At 44.5% G+C, this 8,545-nt stretch overlaps 1 protein-coding gene across 1 annotated transcript; it reads right to left on the bottom strand.

Annotated features, from left to right (window-relative positions):
* Positions 1-4,119: 4,119 nt before the first annotated feature.
* LOC108153094 (protein scylla) lies at positions 4,120-7,632 on the bottom strand. The gene is made up of 2 exons (XM_017282875.2): positions 7,300-7,632; positions 4,120-6,587 (listed from the first exon to the last, which is right to left on the bottom strand). Exons 1-2 carry the CDS (start codon positions 7,364-7,366, stop codon positions 5,866-5,868), a joined length of 789 nt encoding a protein of 262 aa, XP_017138364.1. The 5' UTR covers positions 7,367-7,632; the 3' UTR covers positions 4,120-5,865.
* Positions 7,633-8,545: the final 913 nt, after the last annotated feature.

The following is an 8,545-nucleotide window of genomic DNA, read 5'->3' as shown; positions in this document are numbered from 1 at the left end:
CAACAACCACAGCAACAACTAACAGAGGCAGGCAGGCCATCCGCAATGGTGTTGCTTATCAGTTAAAAAAAAAAAAACAACCAAATCTACAGCGATACCAACAATTGAGTCAGAGATACAGATACATACATACATGCATAGGGCAAAAAAAACAGCCACAGAAAGAGACGACAAGTTGAAAAACAAAAATTCGTAATGCAATCGTACACACAATCACACACACACACACACACACAGATACAGTGAACGCTCGATAATTAGAAATGCGATTCGGTTCAAGGTTATATGGAATTTTCTTTTGGGGGGAAGGGTTCCTATAGCCAGGATGGTCTTTCTTCGGTGAACCAACGTGATTCAGATCAGATGGATGTTCGATCAGCTAAGAAGATAGATAATGCCTAAGACTACATAGGTAGTCCTTCTAATAACTAAGAATTTCGAATATAGATGCCCCGTAGCTATCGAGCATCTACTGTTCATACGTAGGTACATCCATTACATACCATCCATAGACAAGTATCTGGGGTGAGAACAACTTGCTCATTGAACTCAGACCAAAGAAAGATTTCTTCCTCTGAAACATTCTCTAACAACTTGGAATAGTCGGGGGAAAGACAGCGAAGCAGTCGGAGGAGATAGAGAAATAGAAAGCAGGAGAAAGGAGAAAGGAGGAGGAGGAGGAGCAGGGGAAAGACCATGTCCAATCGAAATAATATATTGTACGATCTATTTGTGGTTTGCTTACAACAAAAGATAGACAGAAGGAGGGCCAGAGGCACAGGCACAGGCACAGCCAGAGGCAGAGGCAGAGTCAGAGTCCCCTCAAAAGAATCTTGCAGAGCGAAGTGCAGAGAAGAGGGCGAAACGAATTGAAAAGATTTGAAGGTCATAGAAACTGTCAAAGAACAGATAGATAGATAGATAGATGCATGGATGTATAGACGTATGGCCCTATGAATGGTATGAATTGGTTGCTGTGATTACCCATAGACAAATTGTCAAGAAACATGACAATTGAGTATTCTTTTGTGGGTCTCCTGCCTGCTCCCTGTTGCCTGGTGCCTGCTGCCTGCTGCCAGGGGCTGTGGCTGTGGCTGGGTGTGGGTCAAGTTTTTACTGTGGGAATAATGACACTTTGAGTGGCGGGACAAGCAACAGCAGGGAACAATCAACCACAATGGCACTGATGGCATTATAATATGGGAGCCGAGACAGTCCGTAGGCGGCTGCAATACGTGGCTTAGTAATGCGAGAAGACAGATGAAGCGATGCGGCAGGGCTAGACTGATAGGGGGATAGAGGGCTTCCCGGGCTAGCAGGTTAGCAAAAGTTTAGTTTGGTCAGGCTGTGGGTCAACGATTAAGTAGGAAATAGAATGAATTATGATTCCAAAAGTTGCTGGCTTAACCATGCCAGAACCAAATCAAGGGTATCAGCAAACAAGCGAACAGATTAAGTGAGATGTCACTTTTTCGGAAAGCATTTTTCAATTTTCAGAGCACTAAACTGTGTAGAATTCGCTGGGTGCTTGCTGCTAAAAAACATATTCCCCACACAGCGATTGAGTGGTCTGCCTCCGCCACGTGCCCCAAACGCAAATTAGAACATCGAAAACAGGTCCCCACCCACGACAAAAACAAAAAAAAAAAAAAAAAACAGAGCCACCAGCCAAGTGACAAGAGTGGCCAAGAGATTCGCTGCGCAAATACGATTATATCGAATCTGTATATGGGAAGGGCTTTACTTAGCTTTGCTTCGGTTTGCTTTGGACCCGACCCCACACGTGCCGAAGAGCTGGAGACTTTCCATGGGGCAGAAGAAATACCCAAAAACTGAAACTGAAATTAATTGGCTCGACAACTGTCAGGGAACGAACGTCTGAATAGAGCGGGATTGTTTGAAAATTAAGACCAGAGGACTTGACACAATATTTGGCGAATTTTTTTTTTTGTCTGTGGCGGCGTTGTTTTTGCCTTTTCGTTCTGTTCCGTTTGGTTCCTCTTAATATATGTACATATATGTATGTATTTCTGTTCCTCAATAACAGAAATTCCGCATTTGAAAATATGCAGCAAATTGTTGACAGAAATGACACACCCAATCTATTTATTCGGTATAGTATTTGTCTTCTAATGGAACGCGAAAGGAAAACAGGGAAAGAGCAATCGAAATAATAGAAATAGAAAGCAAAACAATGCCCGTATGGGAATGGTAATGGGAATGGGGGCCGCCGGAGCAAACAACAGGTTAAATAATATCGCAAATATTTGGTAAGACTCTTTTGAGTCTCTGGCTTTGGCTTTGGCTTTGGGTCTGGCGAAAAACCGGAGTCTGGTCTCTAGCAAAAATGCCGGGGAATACCATGCAGATGTTCCGCCGGAGTTCTGTTTCTGTAGATGCTATGGGAAAACTATGGGAAAATACGCATCGGCTACATCTGGATCTGGGCGAACGGAACGGAACGGAACGCGTGTTGGTCATAATCGAAACGTGTTTTCTTGTTGATGCGAAACTATCAGATACGTATATAGTGATCACTTCCCCGCATCCTGGCCACACACTTCCCACCCCCCCCCCCCCTTTCCCCCCACTCTGCTCTAAAATATTAATGAAAACATCTATAAATTACAAAGTCAAGGAAATTATCAGCGACAGACGCGTCAGAGGCATCATCATCAACATCATCAAATCGCCTTGAATGCGACACAAAATTTCAAAACAACAAAAAGTTCAAAATACGTATAAAAATATAAGAGTAGAGCAAAAAAAAAATGAAAAAAGGAAAAAGGAACCAAAATGAGCGGCATAAAACTGAAAATAAAACGAAATGTCCCCAAAAATATGCAAAACGATTGTGACGTGAAATTGATTTAATTAAATCTTTTATGACGTGACAATTGAATTCTATTTTCGCATCTAATTGGATCTGATTGTCCCATAGTTCGGTCCGGTCTCCGACCAAACAAGATTCCGCACAAAGAGTCACAGAGAGCAGATACTGGCACTGGCACTGGCACTGGCACTGGCACTCGCACTCGTACATGTACTCGTACACGTACTCGTAAATATATATGTATATTCAAATGTTCTGTCAACGATTTTTAAGTTCACTTGCACCCTTTCTCCGCCGTCTATTCTCGGACATGACGGAATATGACGACGAGTCCCGAAAGTGTTTGAGGTCTGTAGTTGCCCCCCAGACAGCATGGGTTATGCGCCGAAATGGTTGATGGCTTTTGCTGTGAGGTAACCTTGAAACGATTACAATTTGGGGGATGATAGATTGTCATTTAAACATTGTGCACCATCTAAATAGGCATAGTATATCCGAGAACATCTGTCCCACAAAGATTGAAAGAAATGGTTGGCAGCATCTATGGGAACTTAACCATAAGTATTCTGAGTTGTCTTTTTCGGTATGGTATGGAAATCCTTGAACTCTTACCCTCTCTTGAGCAAAGTACTAAAGATTATCCCAATATGAAATATCAAAATGGAATAGTTTTACCGGTCATATTATAGGTCTGCTCTTGACACTCTAGATCCCTCCTTTGTGAACCCATTTGACAATAGTTATGAGCACCTTTAGTTCCTCCTAGTCTATGGGAAGTCAAGGAAAAGCTAGCTTTCAGTATACAGATCTTTGTGGCAAATAACAGGCAACCCTCTTCTCGAGGATCCCTCCACCCTGCCTCTTTGCGTGGCACCACAGCCTGTTTTGGGCTGATGCTGCTGCTGCTGTGGCTGCAACGTTGCCGCACTTCAGCCAAGTTCAGAGTACTCCAACGTATACGTATTGTATGTGTACCCCCGGGAAACAACGGGTTGTGGGCCTAGCCCAAACTGGTTGCCCAATTGTCTTCCCCCTGCAGATCGCGGCCCAGCGATTGTTGCAGCAGCAGTGGCAGCAGCGGCAGCACCCAGCGCAACAAAGTTGCCATGGCCGTGGACGGGTTGTGTTGTGCGGGAAGCGACGTTGTCGATTTTCACTGGTTGCGTTGCGCCGCGCCGCTGAAAGAAAGTTGCACCCGCTACAAGCCCCCGCCGCTCAGCTGAGCGCAGCTCCGCCCGTGCCCCCCCTGCCACCCAGCTCTTGTTGCAGAAAAGAAAGCCGTTTTGTTTTAATTTTTTCCACAATTATTTTCCGCTAGCGCAGGAAAAATTATATGCTTTATTTTTTGTAATTTTTTTTGTTTTTTGCCTTTGTTTTTCTCTCTGTACGTGTTGAATGTTGATTTTTTTTGCACAAAATGTTTTTGCGTTTTGTTGGTTTTTTGTTTTTTGTTGGTTTTTTGTTTTGGTTACAAATTTCTCACAATTATTTGTTGCTTTATGCAATAAAAAAAAAACTTAACATTAGATACAATATACGTTTTGTTTTTGCTTTTATGCTTTTTAATGATAAAAAAAAATTAATACATGTATTTTCGTATTTTGCGGGCTTCTCTCTCTCTCTCTTTCTGTCTCTCTCTTTCCATCTTTCGGTAATAAATAGTTTTTTTTCGCTTTGATAGATACTTTTTGCGGGTAATAGATACTTTCGTGTGTGAGTGTTTTTGGATGTGTATCGGTGTATGTGTGTGTGTGTGTGTTTGGGTCGTGTATCTGTGAGAACATTAAGTTATCGTTTTGTAATTTTTTAAAATTATATCGCATTTAGTTTTACATTTAACTTTTCGAATTTTTCCTTTATCTTTCGCTGCTACATTTATGGTTTTCCTTCTTTTTTTTATATCGCAATTGGAGTTTTTACACAGACAAAAAATTTTACAAATTTTTTACGCTTTCACATTTACTGAGATATTTTTTGCCTTACATTTGTTACACGCTACATTTTATTTTAGATGATTTTTGTTTTTTTTTTTTTGTGTGGGTTTACCTTTTTGTTTTTTTTTTCGTTTTTGTTTTTGATGGGGGTACGCGCTATACATTTAATAATATATGTAAAAATTTGTTAAAATCCTAAAATTTGTTGGTTTTAATTAAGATTAATTAATAATTTAAAAATTTTATTGCAGCAAGCTGCGTCTAACTAAAACTCCTCCTCTCTAAAATCCTCCACTGATTGCTCAGCATTTTTAAAGTTAAATTTTAAATTTAGCAAGATCAAGTTTTTGTTTGTTTGTTGGTTTTTGTGTGTTGTGTATGTTTTTTTGTGGTTTATTACAATCGTACGGTCTATATAGCATACAATCTTCAAAAATCTGTTCTGTATGGGTGTGTAAGTGTGTTGTATGTGTGTGTTGTGGTGTGGTGTGGTGTGGTGTGTGGTGTGGTTCGTGGGTGTGTAGGTGTGTATTATCAACGTCCCCGGGCCAGGAGCCTGGAAGGGCCCTGGCCCTGGCTGGGGAGCTCTTAGCATCTTAAACAGTATCACATATTCATGAGTTGTCGACGGGCCCGCCCCCTGGGGGGTGAGGCTGCCATCTTTGAATTTCATGTTGGGTTTTCTTCTCGTTTCGCTTTTGCTTCTGCTTTTGCATTTGCATCTGCTTTTGCTTTGCTTTGCTTTTCTTTTTGTTTTCTTTTCTTTCTTCGTTGGTGAAAAAGGAGAAACAACTTAAAAGTCTAGTTATTATAGCACTACGCATCTAAGTAAATGGTGGTGAGAGTCACAATTACAAATTGAGTCGCAGAGAGAGGCTCTCTCCTGCTCTCGCTCTAGTATTAGTATGAGTGTGTGTATGTGTTTGTGGGTGTTTGGGGGGTGTGTGTGTGTGTGTGTGTGTGTAGGTGGGGTGGCTTCGAATACTTGCTTCGTCGTCGCGTTGCCGATCGCAACAAACTACTCCTCTCGTTTTCTATCTCTCTCTCTCTCTCTTGACATCACAGGGGTGTTGGGCGCTTTCTCTCACCCTTTCTCTCCTACACAGTTGGCGTGGCGATGGCTCGGCTTTGGCTGCTGCCGAAGCTGTAGCTGCGCCTGGCCCCCGGCCCCTCGGCCGAGTACAGCTTGTTCTTGGTGATCGTGTACTCGGGGCTGATCGTGATCGTGCGTGCCAGGCTCTTCATGAACTGCGGGAGCAGCGAGGCCCAGCCGCGGTGGTCCTGGCGCAGCGTCACGTACACCTCGAAGGTTGAGACCGTCTCGGGGTCCAGCTTGAGGGAGGCGATGCGGCGCGAGTTTTTCGGCTCGTCCTCGAACTCGATGTAGATGGTGCAGCCGCGGGTGCCGCAAGGCTCCTTCTCCGACACTCTGACAATGTCGGCCGCAATGCTGGGCACGAGGTCGCAGGGCAGCGACACCTCCGTGCAGGTGAGGTGGCGAGACTTGGCCGCCCGCAGCTCGTCCAGGAACCGCAGCGACAGATGCGACACTTCACGCATGTCCAGGTCGGCGGGGGCCACCTGCTCCTCCTCTTCCTCGGCCTGCACTTCGCCGGCGTAGTAGTAGCCGCCACTGCTGGGCTTCGTCTTCTTGCTGTAGTTGTGGGCATGGCTGGTGGGCGCCTGCTTGTGCTTAATACTGTAGTTGGGGGCATCGCCGCCGCGGGCGGAGGAGCCCTTGGTCTTGAGCGGGGCAGCGTTCACGGCAGCGTCAATGGCCACACTGGCGGACGCGGGCGGTGTCAGGGTGCTGGTCCAATCTGGAAGAACAATGGAAAGAGGAGATGCTGATGAGTACACGATTGTTTAAACAAACGCAAAGAGTGCGCCAGAGGGTGGGGTGGGGTGCGGTGCGGTGCGGTTGGCGGTGGCGCTGGGGCAGAGGAGCATCAAAGGGAAACAGCGGAACAGCGGACAGCGGAAAGCCGCTTGGCAACAACCGCTAGCGAACGGCAAGACAAAAGCGGAACACACAAAAACCGACTGTCAGCGGAGGGGGCAAGAGCCCAAACGAAAAATCACTTTTTATTGTTGCTTCTCTGCCTACGTGACCATGTTGCTGTTGTTTCACTCCCTCTCCCTGTCTCCCTGTCCGTTTGTCTGCCTTTTGTTTTACTTAATTTTGTTGAACAATTTAACATGATTGCTGCTGCCTCTTTTTTATGACATTTTTTCTGTTGTAATTGCAAATTGATTTTGTATGCATTTTTTGTGTAATTATTTTCGAAATTATTTACTGATGCCATTTTCAGGGCTATAGCATAAGGAAGACAACAGAGAGATCAATTCAACGGCAAAAGGGACTCTACTCTATTTTGAATTTAAATTTTGAAAAGTTAAAAAAATATATTTGTATTCTAAACTACACTTTTTTGGTCTGCCTTTTCGCACACTTCTTCCGGATGGTTCCAGAACTTTCTTTCTTTCCTTTTCTATTCTCTATCAGGGAGAAGTTCTCTCCGGTACACTTACCTCTAGTTTTGTTTGAGCCCAGCACACCGCCGTAGATGGATTGAACGGGAATAACCTCCATTTTCATTTGGGGTCGAGTGTGTATGGTGTGTGTGGTTTTTCGAAGGAAATCGAATCGAATCGAATCGAATCGGTTGAAAAATCGTATCAAAATCGTTCGCCTCTTCTCCAAAAATTTCCTCTGTTGGTGGATGTGTTTCGCCGACGGAATTTCTTCTGCTTAGCTTTTCTATCACTTGAAACGTTTTGTTCTTTTAACAAATAAAAAAAATGTTTGTTTTTCTTGCTTTTTCCTTAATAAATTTATCACAATTTGCTGTTGTTGTTGCTGCTGCCGCTGATTGCTTCAATTTGTTGCTGCTGCAGTGTGTGGTGTGGTTGTTGGTTTAGATTAGCTTTTTTTGTTGTTTTGTAGTGGAATCACAGCACTTTTGTTGTTTTATTAATTATTTAAACTTGATTTGTGGTTGTATCACTTTAATGGCGTTGGTCCGTTGCATTTGTTGATGGCAAATATTATTAATTATTTATAGTGTTCAGAAATCTATTTGCTACAAGTACATGTTCTTGCTGTTGCTTTATAGAATTCTTCGTGAGTTTCTGGTCGGACTGCTGCTCTGGCCACTGTCTGTCTCTCAGCAGTGTCTCAACTTGGTTTTCAATTTTCGGCCGTCGAAGCTACTATGAGACCCACAGTGGCAGCGACTCGTTTATATAGCCCTCGTCGGGCTCTGTCGACGTCGCTGCCCGCTGCCGCTGGCTCCGAGGCTCTCTCTCACTCAGTGCTGCTGCTGCTGCTGCTGCCGATTCCGCTGTTGTTGGTTCTCTGCGCAGGTAGAGGGGAGGTACGGCATGGCATGGCATGGCAGAAGCAAGCAAATGGCTGATGTAAGTCGTATGCTTTTTACACAGGCGGCTCTCGCCGTCGCACTCACTCTTGTCGCTCTCTTGTAACCTAGCAACAACGTCAGCTGTTTCACTACCCTCAACTCAATGAGTGCTCAATGCTCAGTGCTCAGTGCTCAGTACTCAGTGCTCTTCTCTGCTCGCTGTTACTGTTGCTGGGTCGCTCATGCGCAGTGCGCACCTACAACCCGGCCGGCGTCGCTGTCGCTGCTCACTCTTCGACGTGCTGCTGTGTGTGTTGGCCGTGCATACGTGACTTTTGCGCCGGTTGAGCGTGTTTCGAAAAAGGATGATGAAAACGTTCTCTCCGGCCGCCACCGCCAGGAAGCGTCAGCAACAA

This window comes from Drosophila miranda, chromosome XR (assembly GCF_003369915.1).
Source record: "Drosophila miranda strain MSH22 chromosome XR, D.miranda_PacBio2.1, whole genome shotgun sequence".
NCBI classification, from domain to species: domain Eukaryota; kingdom Metazoa; phylum Arthropoda; class Insecta; order Diptera; family Drosophilidae; genus Drosophila; species Drosophila miranda.
The sequence above is the reverse complement of the archived record's forward strand: the minus strand, read 5'-3'. Positions and strand labels throughout refer to the sequence as shown.